At 38.6% G+C, this 15,838-nt stretch overlaps 1 protein-coding gene across 1 annotated transcript; it reads left to right on the plus strand.

Moving 5' to 3' along the window:
- Nucleotides 1–892: 892 nt before the first annotated feature.
- On the plus strand, nt 893–15,055 carry LOC307024717 (synaptic vesicle membrane protein VAT-1 homolog). The gene is made up of 6 exons (XM_079659076.1): nt 893–1,446; nt 7,116–7,323; nt 9,798–9,968; nt 10,113–10,202; nt 10,758–10,996; nt 12,360–15,055. The coding sequence occupies exons 1-6, from the start codon at nt 1,063–1,065 to the stop codon at nt 12,546–12,548; spliced, it is 1,281 nt and encodes a 426-aa protein (XP_079515202.1). The 5' UTR covers nt 893–1,062; the 3' UTR covers nt 12,549–15,055.
- Nucleotides 15,056–15,838: the final 783 nt, after the last annotated feature.

The raw sequence follows: 15,838 nt of genomic DNA on the forward strand, positions 1-15,838 counted from the left end.
ACTTATATTTGTTCCCATTTTTGCAAAATCCACAAAAAGCGGTGAAATAATAATGGATTCACAGATGTGAACCAGGTATTATATTATTTAACTCTTAAATAGCAGATGAGTAAACTGCTGCATGTTCTTCCTCCAGCTGTGATCTGAGACACCCCCTCCCCCCGGTACTCCAGTGTCCGGGGTTTGGAGCTCTCCGCAGCTCTCTGGCTCTCATCTCTCAGCTGTTCGCCAATTAAACGGTCGTCACTTTTTAAGAGGTGTCAAGCCGGCGACAATCAGGTAGAAAAACACTGGAAGTTGCAAGACTAGCATTCAAATAAAAGCCTCTATTCATAAATGGAATCATCTAGAATAAATATCGAGCACAACCAAGTATCAACACAGTTATAATGTTCATTGCTTACCCTGCAAAGCAATTGTAATGTTGATTAGCCAAGTCTTCATGGGATATATGAAGCTATTTGATATTTCAGATATAACATATTTTATTTTCATTTCGGTTTTTATAACATAATGCATTGTTGACATGTGTTTTACTTATTGTGCATAATAAATTGTTACCTTTGTCTCTAAGACCTTATCAATGGTTTTCATACAATTTATCTTGTGTTTATTTGTTCTAGTGACTTATTTTATTTTATGATTGTAGCGTTGTGTAATGTAATCTTATGTATTGTTTTAAACTTGCTCTATGAAGCTCATTGGGCTGTATGAGGTGCTATATAAATATAGTTAAAACGGTTTTAGGAGTCTCTCATTTCAAAACTGTCATTATAATGTGCAACACTTTTTTTGAATCTCATAGCTTTTCAGTAACATTAAGTGTTTTATTGTGAAAATCCAAACCGGAACTCGTGTTTTTAAATCTGTCAGTATTGACGTTGGTCACTTGTTGAGCGCACAAATAGGAGGAAACCCCGCAGATATTCTCATTTTACATTTAAAAAACGACAGACCTTCTCCAGTGAGGTTGCTCTTTTATGTCAGCTCTCCCCTCCAATAACTGCATTTACCGGGAACTGTTCATCTCCATTTAGTGATACTCTTATTTAAAGAGAGGCTATGATGTCTGGCGAAGAGGCTCCAACTCTGCAGCCTGAGCAGGAGAAGCAGCCCGACGAGGAGCCTCCCCCGGCGGTCTCAGAGGCTCCGCAGCAGTCCGGGAGCAGCAGCCCTGTGGTGGCCGAGGAGAAGCCTCTGTCCATCCGGGCTCTGGTCCTCACGGGCTACGGGGGCTATGATAAAGTGAAGCTGCAGGTGAAGACGCAGAAGCAGCAGCTGGCCGCGGGAGAAGTGTTGGTGCGCGTGAAGGCGTGCGGGCTGAACTTCGCGGAGCTGATGGGCAAACAGGGTCTGTACGAGCTGCTGCCCCCCCCGCCCGTCACCCTGGGCATGGAGGGCTCCGGGGTCATCGAGGCTGTCGGGGAGGATGTGAAAGACAGGAAGGTTAGTGAAGGCCTGCTGATCACACCTACACACACATGACTCACACACCCTCTCACTCTCTCAATGAAGTTGATGCCTGTAAAAAGTATAAACCTGTATCCATTGTCACTACTGCAAAAAATATTCTAGAAATATCTTCCAAACACTAAACCAGATTTGATTTCTCTTAAGTTCTATCTTGTCTTTTATAGAGAATTCAAGAAACCTTGTAAACTGGCCTCCTTGGTTCCTCTTAGTTTCAGTGGGAAAATGACAGTTTCATGCTTTTAAGAATGACCAAATAATTCAGATAACATGCATTCGGAATGGTCATTTATCCTTCCTATAGGTCGCTGACTACGAATGGCTCTCTAAAATTATAAGTATAGTAATTGGGGCTGCAATTTAAGATGATTCATGAATAATTTGCGTAATATTTTCCCAATCATTGTCTGAAAAGTGCACATCCATGACTCACACCCCGCCACATGCACTCATTCAAATAAGTGTTTCTGTATAAAGAGTAAGCCTGCACCCATTGGTTCTCAGTGTCACGTGCATTGTCATTACTGCCAAAAGAAACGTGCTAGTAATATTTTCCAAACACTAAACCAGATTTGTTTTCTCTTTAGTTTCCACTTGTCTTTTGGATTCAAGAATACGGTTTGCATCTTCATGGCTGAAAACTGCAAAAGAAACGTGTATAAAAAGTCATGGCAGAGGGAAAATGACAGTCATATAAACCTAATAAGGGATTTCTTTAAATCATTTGTTTTGTCAGACCAACTGTCCGAAACCCCACATATGAACGATTTCAACGTTATAAAATTATTAGCAAAAAAGATAATCTCACAAATGAGAGGCTAAAACACATAGACATTTGACATGTTCTGTCATATTGCCGATTGGTTAAAGAAAAAGTAGCTTGACATTAAATAATTGTTTAGACTCTATCAAACAATGCCATCTATTTGGACTTGTTTATGCTTTAAAACATCTCTGTTCAAATTGCTGCACAATGGGAAAGCAGAACCCAATGATAAATAACGTCCACCAGTCTAATCCTTTAATGTTCTGTGGTCTCTTAAAAACAGGATGGAAAGATGCTTTCTTTCTGCTAAATCTAACATCCTGGTATCATGAACAGTTCGTTTTTTGATTTACAACGTGTCCTTGAGATGTGTTTGCATTCTTCCTCCCGGCACAAAAGAACATTTACGTTTGCCTTGATAAGAACTTTCCAAAGGTCGAGTCTTAATTTATCAAGTCTGATAAAAGGGTTCAAAAATATTTATAAGCTCTGTTTCTGTGCTTCCTTTTTAAATCTACTAAATGTTAGAATGGACTTTCTGATGCATAAAGGCACCTGATTCTGCAGAGCTGATCTCAGAGAATCCAAGGCCAGTGCTTTTTTTGTGTACTGGGGATATTTAAAAAAACAACATATGAAGTGTGACCTATGAGTGTGACTCATTGCAAGAAACCTTGACTTCATGTCACAGCTTCTGCAAAGAACTCCCTTTTGATGTTCAAAGGTTTTTTTCTTGCACCGGTAGAAAGAATAAAGCAACATTTTGAGTTGCTTATGTTCTACCCGCATACACTAATGCATATGGAAGATGCAAAACACTTGTATTTGAATGAGAAACAGGACTTGTAAGCTGTGTCATTGGGTCATAAGGAGGTTTTTTTAAATAGTCCCATGCAGAACTCTGATGTGTTTTTTTTCTCCTATTTTCTTTTCAAACAAACATTTTATGATATGAAAGTCAACTTGCTGAATTTGAACACCTTGGACTAAAATGTAAATGTCAATATTGGTTATATTGATATACAGGATGTTACCTAGTTTCTTAGTTTACTTAGCTCTGGTTTTTTAGGCATAAACTGGGCCATCCATATGATCCCCTCCTAGCTCAGATTCAGTCAGTTGTTGTCACTTCTTTCAAAAAGGATGCTTTACTGCTAGTTACCGATCTTATTTGTTACCATCCTGAGCTTTAACTTGACCATATTTAGCGTCAACACACGACGCCGTAACCATATGTAGCTGTTGTTTGAACAATGCCTTGACTTACATTTTAAATGTCTTTGAGGTCATTCTTCTCCCACTCATTTTCAAGGCGTCTTTTAAGTTAAACACGGGTGTTTTTATATTACTGAAGCTCCTCTGTGTTAGGGCTGAACGATTAATCGATTTTAAATCGAAATCGCGATTTGAAATGATGCGATTATCAAATCGCAAAGCCTACGATTTTTTAAAACTTTTTTTTTTTACAATTTTATTTGTTTTCTTCTTGTGTGTCAGTCATCCACACCAATCGGAAGTGCTGTGCTCCACATGTACCAGCCATTGTTAATCAATCAGAAGTGGCCCATGATAGAAGGTGATAGACAGATTGATCCAATCACCTGCCAAGTGCTTTTGAAAGTGCCTGCCCTTTCCAAATGGCTTCAAATTGAGTTTTCCTAGATGGTTTGGTGAAACAAACCATCTGAGTCAGGTTAGTAATGCTCCATCACATGTTGTACATCTCTTACAGGGTGAATCTTAAACTGAAGCTTGACTTTAAAGCAACCCAACGGAAGTTTCATGTAAGTTTAGTTCTTTCACTCGTAGCTCGGGCTGCGGGGGTGCTAGAGACGGGAGCATGTTGATACGACCTTCCTAGCCGGAGTTATGGCCGCATTTTACAATAAACTTAAGTTGGTTCGCTTAAAAACAAATATCGCAAATCGCAATATTTGTCAGAAAAATCGCAATTAGATTTTAATTTATTTTTTCAAAATCGTGCAGCCCTACTCTGTGTAAGTATGGAATTTCCCCTCCCGCCCACCTCCCATTGCCCCCTAAATCTTTCTTCTGAAGAGCAAGGTTCCTATAGGGGAAATGCTATGTTACCGAACACTCTTTTTTGGCACAGCAGCACAACACAAGTCCCAACAAAACGGCACATGCAGTGATGCTGGACATGGTATAAATGTAAGAATCCTATCAAGTATTTACAATGCATCAGCACTGAAAGCATATAGAGTGTAGGTTGAAAGTATTTTAGGTTTAGACCCAAGATTGTGGGTTATTTCATTGTAAAAATGCGTGTGTGGCTGCAGTAAGACGCATAAGGGAGGCAGAGCAGCAGACAATCACATTAAGGGGATTGTTTAGAGAGGCTGATGCGGTTTCATGAGGACAGACTGGAGCAGCGAGGCTCCGTCAGATGAAGACAGGCGGGCGTGGCTGATTTATGAAACGCATGGATTGCAGATGTGTGTGATGTAGGATCCCATTACAGCTCCTCTTGCCAGTTTCCAAATCCAGCATTACCTCCTCGCAGATGTTTCTATATTAAAAAAGACTAGAGAGTCAATGATTATGCTCCATAATGTGATTGATATTTTGGAAGATTGAGCAGTAGTTTCTGTGTTAAAGTCTTATCACGGAATTCATGCATTGTTCTGCAAATACACTCAACGTAGTGTTGCATGACGAGAGGATGAAGGGTTCTGTGTTCGGCTTAATACATTGGACAATATTTGGTCAATTTACAGCAGGTGTCTTTAATATTGTAGATGTAATAGTTTTTGAATAACGAGCCATTTTTGACTAATGTAAAACACAAAGCCTCTTTTTACAGATGCTTCTCTGCTTATGAGATGTGGTTTGTCTCGTAGTTGGATACTGGTAATGATATACTGTATGTGCATAAAACTTGCATCATGACACGTCTCTCACTGTTTATATATCATGCTTTGAATTGAACAGCAGTATCAAATCTATTTATTTAGCTGGTGTAAGTCAACTTCCCTGTCCTGCTTTGAATTGACTTCAGTTACTTAATTTCGTGCTCCAGGAACTGAGCTCAGCCTTTTTTAAATTGACTATCATGCATTTTCTGAGGTGACACAGAGTGTGTTTGGAAGTGTTTCATAAGACCAGATGTTGAGAAATGTTATCGACCCCTAAAAGCTTACACACCTTCCGGCGCGGACTAAAAACTCATTTCTTTCGACTCCACTTCGAGCAATAAAATGACTATCAAAGCACTTATATACTAACAAAGGACAGGCTTATCTAAAGCCAGTTGAGTAGCACTTGAAATGTTTTGGCTCTATGAAACCTGATGTACTTATGATTCTCTTTTCTTCAAGTTTGTATCTTCTTGGTCGAATGCACTTATTAAGTCGCTTTGGATAAAAGCGTCAGCTAAATGTAATGTAATGTATAAAAGGAGCATCTGAGTCATCTGATGTGGAAGTAAAGGCTGGAGACTGCATCTCTTAGTTATCTCACTGCAACAGACATATGCAAAGTTTATGAGTGTTGTTATTGTCTGTGTGCATATGTGCGTAAATATTTGTGGCCCTGTGCAGTCTGTCTATTGTGATGGGTTTGCACAACAGGAAGTGGGCGTGGCTCAGAGCGCTCGAGACTGTTTTTTAACGGGAAGCAGTGCAGCGCTCACAATCACACTTCTTTCCTGAGGCCTTCACTTTTGGGCAGGTTTCTTTTATGTTGGCACGTCCCTGTGGAAGAAAGCAGCAACAACATTTCCCATTAGGCCACTTTTTTGTGCTCGTTGGCACAAACTGTTTAGGAACATGGAGCAGCTTTTATTGTCTTGTTTAAAGCTGGCTGTGGGGTCTTAAGACTATTTCTGGATTTTTTTTTTTTTTTTTTTAAAAGAATGATGTAGAGAGAAAAAAACTTAACAGACTGGACAAAGGAAAATATATTTGCATTAAAAAAAATTATAACAAAGGCAGGTTCATGCTTCTCAATTGTGAGAACTTGCTGCTTTTATATATGTCAGTTAAACAAATTTGGTTTCAAACAATTGGACGCTGCCACCTTGGGCACTTGGACAAATTCATAAGCATGTTTTGATATTTCATTGGCCAATCTAAAAATGGGTTAAAAAAAATATTTGGTAGATAAATACATTAAAAAACAATCATTGGTTGCAGCCATCATCTCGGTAGGTCAAATGTATTCCTGATGAACCATTAAACACTGAAAGGAATTTGGCTTCAGTTACTCGCCAATATCACAATGTGATCACAAGGTAATCATGCCTCTGTGAGGATGAGTCTGTTGACTCAGCAGCAGCAGCGTAATGACTTGCCCTCGTGTCAGTCTAAAACTGAGATACGTCAGACAATTTCCTGCCTGCCCTCAATTTGCCATTTCACATCCCTGTTAACAAGAGCAAAGTGGTGATGACAAGAGACATTTAAATTGTCTTATACTCTTCCACAAAAAAGTGTCAGGAGTGGACTAGGGTTGCAAAACAAAAAACAGTTCAAGGTAAACCTGCTGTGAAAATTATCAGGACTTTAGGGAAATGAATGGGAAATAGGATACAATACAATTTATTTTTATTCTGAAAAGAATACGGATTCTATTAACTTGTGAATATTGTGTCCGAGATGTAGAGACACACCAAGGTTCTCATGTTTTTATGGGGAAATGTTTTCACTGTTTGAAGTTATGGAATATTTAGATTAGGCTAAGAAGTTACTTATAATTTATGATTTAAAAATTATTAATCACAACAAATAATTGCTGTATAATTTGCATTCAGTTAACGACTAATTTCTAAGTAATCTGACCAGATCTTAACCAAAGATACATCCCCGATTCCCCATCCCTCCCTTCCTCCCCCCCCCCCGCCCCCTCTCCCCTCCCTCAGGTTGGGGATCGGGTCATCATGTTGATCCGCAGCGGCATGTACCAGGAAGTGGTCGTTGTGGCCGCTGGCAACACCTTCCTCATGCCCGAGCAGATGAGCTTTGAGGAGGGGGCCGCGCTGCCCGTCAACTACCTCACCGCCTACCTGATGCTGTTCGAGTCGGCCAACCTGAAGCCAGGCAAGAGTGTCCTGGTCCATATGGCTGCAGGTAACACACACACAGGGAATACTGAGAATAAAATCAGGGGTCTCAAATACTGATCAGCAACATAGCTATTTCTTATTGAATTTATCAGTGTCAGTGGTTGACAACATCCAACACATTAAAAACTCTTCTCCTAGGTCTTGATTCTATTTTCTTTTCTTTATGCTGTGGAATTTGTGCCATTTGGATGATAATGGTTATCATCAATGAAGTTTATCTAACAAAAATGCAAAAAATCCCCCAAAATAACTGTTTGTTACAGCTGAATGTGAACAGTTGCCATTTGTTGTTTTATGTTTTAAATTCAATCTATTTTGAACTTTTGGACAAAAAAAGCAATTTTAGTATGTGACACTGGGTTTTTGATAGACAATTCTTAATACATCTTACATTTCATATCCAAGACCCTAAATTAAAAAAAAACATTTTAAAGGATAATTTAACAAAAATTGAGATTTTACACACTTTTCTCCTCTTTCTAATCTCCTCAAGCTGAATCTGTTGTGTCTGTTGTGTTTTACGCTTGGACAGTCGCTCCCTTATCATGTTGTGATGTGTAACAAACACCTCCCCGAGTCTCCTGTGAAGAGGGGGCACGGTTTATTCACTGAGGTCACTAATCACTTCCCAGAATGCAGCCACATAGCTGTGCTGATAAATGATCATCAAAGAGACTGCTGGTCATTGGTGAAAATATGGTGTGTGTGTATTCATAAAAGGGAACACAGGATCATCATCAGGCGGGGTTGCTTTGGCAACACCTGACCTTTTTAAACAAGCGACAAGCAAATGCGTCTCACTCTGTGCACAGCACCGTGTGTGTTTCAATAACCAGGGGGCTGGTGGTACAATCACAGGAGGAGGGAATCATAGGTATGAACCTTGAAAATACATCAATGTGGACTTCCATTATTTTAAAACTGGGAAAACTCTATGACTATGTGGTTATTAAATTACTAAAAAAAACTACTCAACCAATTTGACATTTTATTCACTTTCAAAACAGTGTTTCCACATTCTGATTGTTGCAGAAAATCTGAATAAATTCCAGGTGGATCATAACATTGACCAGTGCCTTATCCTTTATACATATTATTATGTGATATAATATTTGACCATGAGCAGTAGAGACACACGCTCAGGTGCTCCTCTCTTGAGGGAAAGGCAGTAAAACCTTTCAGACAGGCGAGAAAACCTCTTCAAGACGACATAGCACTGTAGTTGTTTAAGGGTTGTTATGATAGGATTTTTAGAAAAGGATTTTTCAGTTAGAGATAATTATTTCCAATTTTAAAGGATAGCTATTTTGTCCCCAGTTATAACTGGTGAGCATAATGTCTCACAACATCAGACAGGCGTGGGTAGAATAATGATTTTTTTATTTTTTTTGTCATCTTGAGCTTTTGTTTGTTTGAAGTTATTTATTGTATGTTTAAAGGATGGTAATGCAGCTGTAACTCAATCCGTGTTTATCAGCCACTCTTGAATCTAAGTATACAGAATGGTGATGTCAGCGTCCACCATTACACTCCAGTGCAGTGCACTTCCCTCTCAAAAGCTGCGTCTCAGTGTTTGTTATGTGGCGGGCTGTCAGCTGACCTGTATGAATCAGCGACACGAGGAAGGGGTGAAGATGAGGTCAGGAGGGATTACTGTTGAGCCTGCACACCCAGGCAGGCATTATTATGAAAAAACACGACCATAAAGCATTTCCTCCACCATCTCAGCCATCATAAAGTCACATAACAAACCACCGTAGAGCTGAGAGGCCACTACTGCAACCGGAATTACTGACCATATATCCAACACTTTTAAAGCTACTTGTACTCCTTAACCCTATACAATCTGGTTCCCCCATACATTTTGTTCCATCTCTAAGAAGTCAAAACCACATATGAAATAATAATAATAATAATAATAATAATAATAAAACCAACAATAAGACATTGTTTATGAGGTAGTGTCAGACCAAGCCAATTTATACTGGCAGAAAAGGTGTGGACTTAAGCCTTAGCTGAGAACAGCCTCAAGTCTCATTGAATGTATACATTGGGAATGAAATAAATAAATAGAATACAATTGTATCATTATGCCTCAATTTTCATATTTTTCATACGCTATTAAGTATCTCAGAGGTGGAAAAAATATCTTACTCTTAATGTCTTTTATTCCTATTTTTCCAACGTTCTGCTTGACGTATCGAATGTCTTTGGACATTTTGTGGTGTCCACTCAACTTTCAAATACATTTCTGTGGTTCTGAACAATGTCTGGCTGCACAGCATGAGTTTTGAATCGGTGAGCCATAAAACACATCCTTGCGAGTTATTCCGAGTTGGAAAAAGCCAGTGCAGACCCATTGTCTTGAAGATTAAATCACTGAGAATTGCAGCGAGGGATCAAACCGTTTGTAATTGAATGTGAAGCGCCTGCAGCCTCTTCTCACCTCTGTTGCTGCGGCTGTCTGCACATCTGTAGGTGGTGTCGGTGTCGCTGTTACCCAGCTCTGTCAGACTGTGCCAGATGTGACGGTTTTTGGCACGGCCTCAGCCTCCAAACATGAGATCATTTCCCAAGGCGGCGTAACTCACCCCATCGACTACCGCACCAAAGACTACGTGGAGGAAGTCCGCAAAATCAGCCCCAAGGGTGAGGAAAACACACCGACCCAAAACACACATCCTTACCTTTCTTTACCTAGCCGGGACATTTCTTAATGTAATACTAAAGATTGTCGCATGTTGACACGGAAACATTATGCATCTTTTCCCTTTTTTTCTTCTGTCTCTGCAGGAGTTGACATCGTCCTGGACCCCCTCGGTGGATCAGACACCCAGAAAGGCTTTAGTTTGTTGAAGCCTTTGGGCATGCTTATAGTCTTTGGTAAGACATCTGGAAACAGAAAAAACACGTCTTAATGCATATGTCCAGGCTCCCTTAATGTATTTCTATTTTTGCTTGAATGTTTGTGTAATAATGCTGTTTTGTATAATTTATCCAAACTGAAATGAGAGGAGTGGGGCCTAAGCAGAGATGGAAATTAACTTTTACTGAAATACTTTACGTTATTTGAGGTTCTTAGGTATTTCTATTTCATGCTAATCTATATTCCACTACAACACATTTGAGAAAAAGACTGCTTGATCTGACAGTTTTAGATAAAAGTTATTTTGACGTTTTGGATTTTAGATGTATCATCAGTTAATGAAATAATAATGAGCTCTTCAACCTGAAGCAATATTTTTATAACCTTTTTAATTAGTATTTATCTACTGTAATATATACTGTAATAGCACTGATTTCTGCATTATGAGTATAGTTTGTCAAGTGACATTTTGAATGCAGAAGGTTTACTTCATCACGCCTAACCTTCTTAGAGGTGGCTATAAATAGATGGAAATGAATCTCTCTGATTTATAGTTTACTCTTGCTTTCTAGGCGCGGCCAATTGTGTGACGGGCCAGAAGAAGAACCTGTTGGCCTTGGCGAAGACCTGGTACAACCAGCTGTCGCTCAGCATGCTCAAACTGATGCAGACCAACAAGGGCGTCTGCGGCTTCCACCTGGGCTACATCCCCGATGAGCAGCTGATCGTCCGCACCATGGGGAAGCTGCTGGAGCTCTACAGCCAGGGCAAGATCAAGCCCCGCATCGACTCCTGCTACCACTTTGAGGAGGTCAGTTTCCTCATGTTTGAAATGTAAAATGTGACAGAGGGACTACTTTTTAAGGCGTGGATCAAAGGATAATAACGATCCGGTTGCTCAGCAGGTTTACAAATACAAGGAATCTGCTTTGGTGTATAATGTTGCCAACATAAACACAGTAAGGCGAGTTTAACAAGGCAACAACCAAAACAAGCTCTAGAAAAAAACCTTACAGGTATTAAGTTAGTGCCAAGAAGACACTTTATAACATTACATTTAAATACATACAAATCCACCAGAACTAGAAAATCAAACTTACTAAGACAGATACAAAATAAAAGGATACAAATAATACTAGTGCAGTGTAAGATATTAATACAAGGGAATAAAGTTGTAAAAAAAATTAGCAAATATAAACTATAATAAAAACCATAATATTAAAATAAAAGTACAAGAAATACACATAAAGGAAATACAATAACAAATGATAAATTAATGCGAAGTAAATATTTGCAGTATATCAGAATTGAAAAGTGGAAGAGCAGCTTTATGAGGCTTTGTGCGAAAAGGGAAACAATGAAAATAAATAACCTAATGGTTGATATCGGGCTGATTTGCTGCACACAATTCTATTAGAATAAGTTGAAATGTTGTGAGAACCCCCTATTCGCTTTCCCCTTGACAAGAAAGCAAATACTTTTTAGTAACAATGTTTTCTCTGCTGCACAGTGAGTATTCATATGTATGAGATGTTTGTGCATCACACAGCTCCATTGAAGCTTCTCCTGTGTCACACCCTTCTTGTGTTTTCCCCTTCTCCATCAATCATGTGATGCAGGCGAGATTACCTCAAACCCCCCTCCATCAGATGAGTCAGTCCTTAAGGGCTGTTGCTAGGTGATGGTCTAAATTGTTGCCTTGGCTTCCACTATTTACGGGGATTTCTCAGTGTTTCAAGTTGGATTCAAGGATAGACAGGAGTGGGGGCTTTTGTAATTGTAAGCAGGAAACAGACAAAAGCCGAGGCAGGAAATAATAAGCAGGGCAAATGACTTTAAAGCAGAGATACATATCATAGATAGCCCATGTGTTCATTTATCCTTATTAAGACTGAGCAATTATGATCATGTGCTCAGGGAGTCAATGCAAAACTGGTGCTGGTAAGATTAGCCATTAAGCTTTATTAACCAAGGAAACATAATCTTATCGTGCTGCTTTATTATTTATTCATGGATACAATAACGTGTCGAAAAAGCAAGATGTTAAAAAAGATAACTTCTAATGAAGTGTTAGACACGTTTTCCGCTTTAATGATACTTGTAAAACCAAACCTAAAAATAGGAGGAAAACATCACATTGTGAACATCCGTTCTGCTCCTCTGTGTTCTGTCAGGCGACTGATGCCATGAAGCGAATGCACGAACGCCAAAACATCGGGAAAGTCATCCTTCTTCCTGAAGCAAAGAAAGAGGAAGAGGTGCCAAAGTCCAACCCTGAGCCGGTAGAAAATGTGGAAAAAACTGAAGCTGCCGTCAACGAGAAGAAGGAAGAGACCACAGAGGAAGTTAAAGCCGAGGGTTGAGTAAGAGTGTCTATTTGAGTGATATTTTCAAGCACTTCCTGAATGCGATCCCTATTGTTCACTTGTCAAAAAGAGAAGAAAAAGCAGGATGCCATGAATTTGTTGGTTTTTCTCAGTATTTTCAAATGTTTATGAAGATTGTGTTGTGCAATATGTCGATAGTGTGGTATCTGTGTTGGGAAATTTGTGTTTAAAGGAAAAAATAATAAAGTATGGTTTTACATTACGTGAGAAAAAATGAATTCTGCTAAAAATGTAAGGGTGTGGCTGCAAAAACAAGGTCCCATTGACAGCAGCTTAGCAAACCTTAACAACCCAGGGCCTGTATGTATGAAATGGTCCTATAAAAGGATAATAAATGTTTAAATAAAACTCAGCTCTGTCTCAAGAAGCTGATAGAATTGCATTAGGTTCCCAGTCAGGGATCAGATTACCAGTCATGCAGTGTAGCCAACATTACATATGCTTCACCGCACTGCAGCATGCAAGAGCTTATCGGTGGAAACAACTCCTACATATTACAGCTACTTTCTATTCTACATAAAAATAAACAAGTTAAAGAAGAAAATAAAACGGTAGGGAAATTGCACCATTGCATCATTCGTATAATTTTGACTAATTTAAGAGAAATAGATATACATACCTGCCCTGATTCTGCCTTTTTTTCTGCGTCAAACCTGGCAATGTGATTCTAATGAAATCAGAGTGTCAGTTCTTGTAGTTCATTGAATCCTGTTACAAATGATTAATCTATCAGGAATCTGTTCTTGTTATCAGTTATTTGTAGTGTAAGACTTGTTAGTAAAAGATGGTTATGATGCACTCAAATGTCTTGTTGATGGAGGTTGTTAAACAATAGGTCAGTATTGTATTATAGTTTAAATTGTTAGGTGTTTCTCACATATTTGTGCCAAATATAAAGCCAGCTTTTAGCACTGCCGTCAAAGCCAACTGTGAATAACAATTAGCGGGACTTCCATTGCCTTGGCACTCGTTGCCTCTGGGTTTTCTTCCAACAATGTCGTGCTGAATTTGAGATTCAACTTTTTGGGAGGGGCCACGTTAAGGAAGGGTTTCCACCTTGGTTGATTTTTTTGCTGCTTTCTCAAATCCTACGTTGCCTGTTTAAAGTTAAAAAAAAATGGTGCCGTGTTGATAAACTGAGATAATTCTTTGCTTTTCATGAGTTTTTTTTTTCAGTGCTTTTATACATATTAATTTGGCTCCTGCAATATAGTAATGGATTATTAGGCTTCATTCTTCTCAGTAATCATTTGTAATGCTTGCATATCTGTTTCTTTGAGTGCATAACCTCAAATAGTGGGCTCAGTAATTCAGATGTTTTGTCCAGCTGTGGGTGTAATACAATGCTGTGACGCAGAAGACGCTGCCGAAGCACAAGAGAAAGAGTTTTCCTCCCATCCTCACCGAGCAGCTGCTCACATTCCTCCCTCCACCCTCAGTCCTGCTCTCTGTCTCGCTCTGTGGCCAAACCTTCTCAAAACTCCCTCTTCACTCTGCTTTGAAAGACGTACTTGGAAACACAGATAATGCTTTATGTTATTTACATCTGGGACATTTTTTTCTTTTGGCCACTTGGACAAGTATTGTTAATTTTGGCCCGGTTTCCTTCTCGTAGTATGATGTAAGATCTGATGTGGAGTTTGAGTGGGAACTGGAGTCGGCTATGAGACGTTTATCCTTTTGTTTAAATCCAAGTGTGTAGAATTTCTTTTTTATTTTCAATTTTTGTTGACATGTTTCTCTACCCACAAGCCTGGTGTTTGCCTGCATGGTAAATGTTAAAATGTAACTACTGAACCAAATGGGAGATGAGTCTAACTAATGAGCAACCGGAGTAAATTAAAGCTGATTGTTAAAGAAACATTTGTGATTTTAAAACAAGCTCTACTAAATCCTTTGCATATATTTCTCTAATTCTATAAGATTGTAAACTTTAAAAAAAAACTTAAGTGAAAGACAAGAAATCTAGCTACAAAACTACATAGCGTCTAAATCTAACCCTCAAAAGTGGTTGCCTAAAATATAAAAAAATATAATGTTTCTCTTAATAATTTGACAACAACATTAATTGATAGTGTTCACTCATGCTGCGAGGGACATCTAGTGGTGAAATTGTGCCTTGTAAATAACTTCACAATGTTGCCTATGAACAAAATGTATTGCAACCTGCCTTAGCAGTTATAAAATACTTAAACATTTTATAAAAAAAATAGATTGCTAATCACAAATCCATTCAAATATTCTAGCACACTTTCTCACTTCAAAACGGTGTACCAAAAAAAATGCATTAGATTTGCCGCATAATAAAAATGTTACGTTTTTTTCTGTGTTGTTAGCTACAATGGTTTGTCTCAATAAGTAAACTATTTGATTTGTTGAAGTTCAAATTACGCAGCCTGTTTTTTTTTATACACACTTTATGCACACTTGCCTTCTGTGTTAAATGGCACTAACTTGTCTGTATTATTAAAATGTTATCGCATGATGTTCTAATAAGCTTGTGAATTTCTTCCACAATGGTGCTAAGTTTTCTCTTGTGATAGCGTCTAATCAACCTCAACACAGCCACGACACAAACCGAAGGCGTTATTACAGCATGGTTGAAGTGACATTTAAATGTACAAATTCTGATGTTTTTTATTTGTCCTACACAAATCTAAAGCCTGCGCCTGGAACCACTTCTTATTTGGTTGACTAATATTTGTAGACATTCATGGTGACCAGCAGGTGTCCTCGTCAGGTAATTTTTGTACATGCACTTACACAAGTTTACCTCAAGCCTCTCTAAAATCAGCTTCCTGTTCTGTCCACGAAACTTGCAAGGAATGTCCAATGAGCTTTTTTTGGTTATGGAGGACTATTTTGGGATTTAAAAGAGCTGATCCCTGTTTTTAAAATGTGGATTTGCCAATCAAGGCTCACATCACGTTATCAGTCTAAAATACTGATGTTAATTTTCCCACAGCTAAATTATTTAGTTCTTGGAACACAATTTGAGGAGGGAATTGTCTTGTTCACAGTAATTTCGTAGAAACAAACATCCAGAATCCTCAGATTGTTGAAATGTATGTTGATAGAACATATATCTATATGCTGTGAGGTAGCCTAGTTTTTAATTTATTAATATGATATTGCCATTTTTTTTAGTAGAGGAGAATTAGGTCTATCCAACCATGTGATACACAGAAATATGTCAGACATTTTCCTTTTGCAACATTAAAGTGATTCACATTAGTACAATCAGAATAAGGTATTTATCTCAGGGG

The sequence above is a fragment of the Notothenia rossii genome (genome assembly GCF_949606895.1).
Source record: "Notothenia rossii genome assembly, chromosome: 11".
NCBI lineage: Eukaryota > Metazoa > Chordata > Actinopteri > Perciformes > Nototheniidae > Notothenia > Notothenia rossii.

Coding starts and splice junctions, on each gene's coding strand:
- LOC307024717 (XM_079659076.1), top strand. CDS start 1,063: ATGATGTCTGGCGAAGAGGCTCCAACTCTGCAGCCTGAGCAGGAGAAG. Junction 9,969..10,112: donor CCGCAAAATCAGCCCCAAGG/GTGAGGAAAACA, acceptor CTGTCTCTGCAG/GAGTTGACATCGTCCTGGAC. Junction 10,203..10,757: donor GGGCATGCTTATAGTCTTTG/GTAAGACATCTG, acceptor CTTGCTTTCTAG/GCGCGGCCAATTGTGTGACG.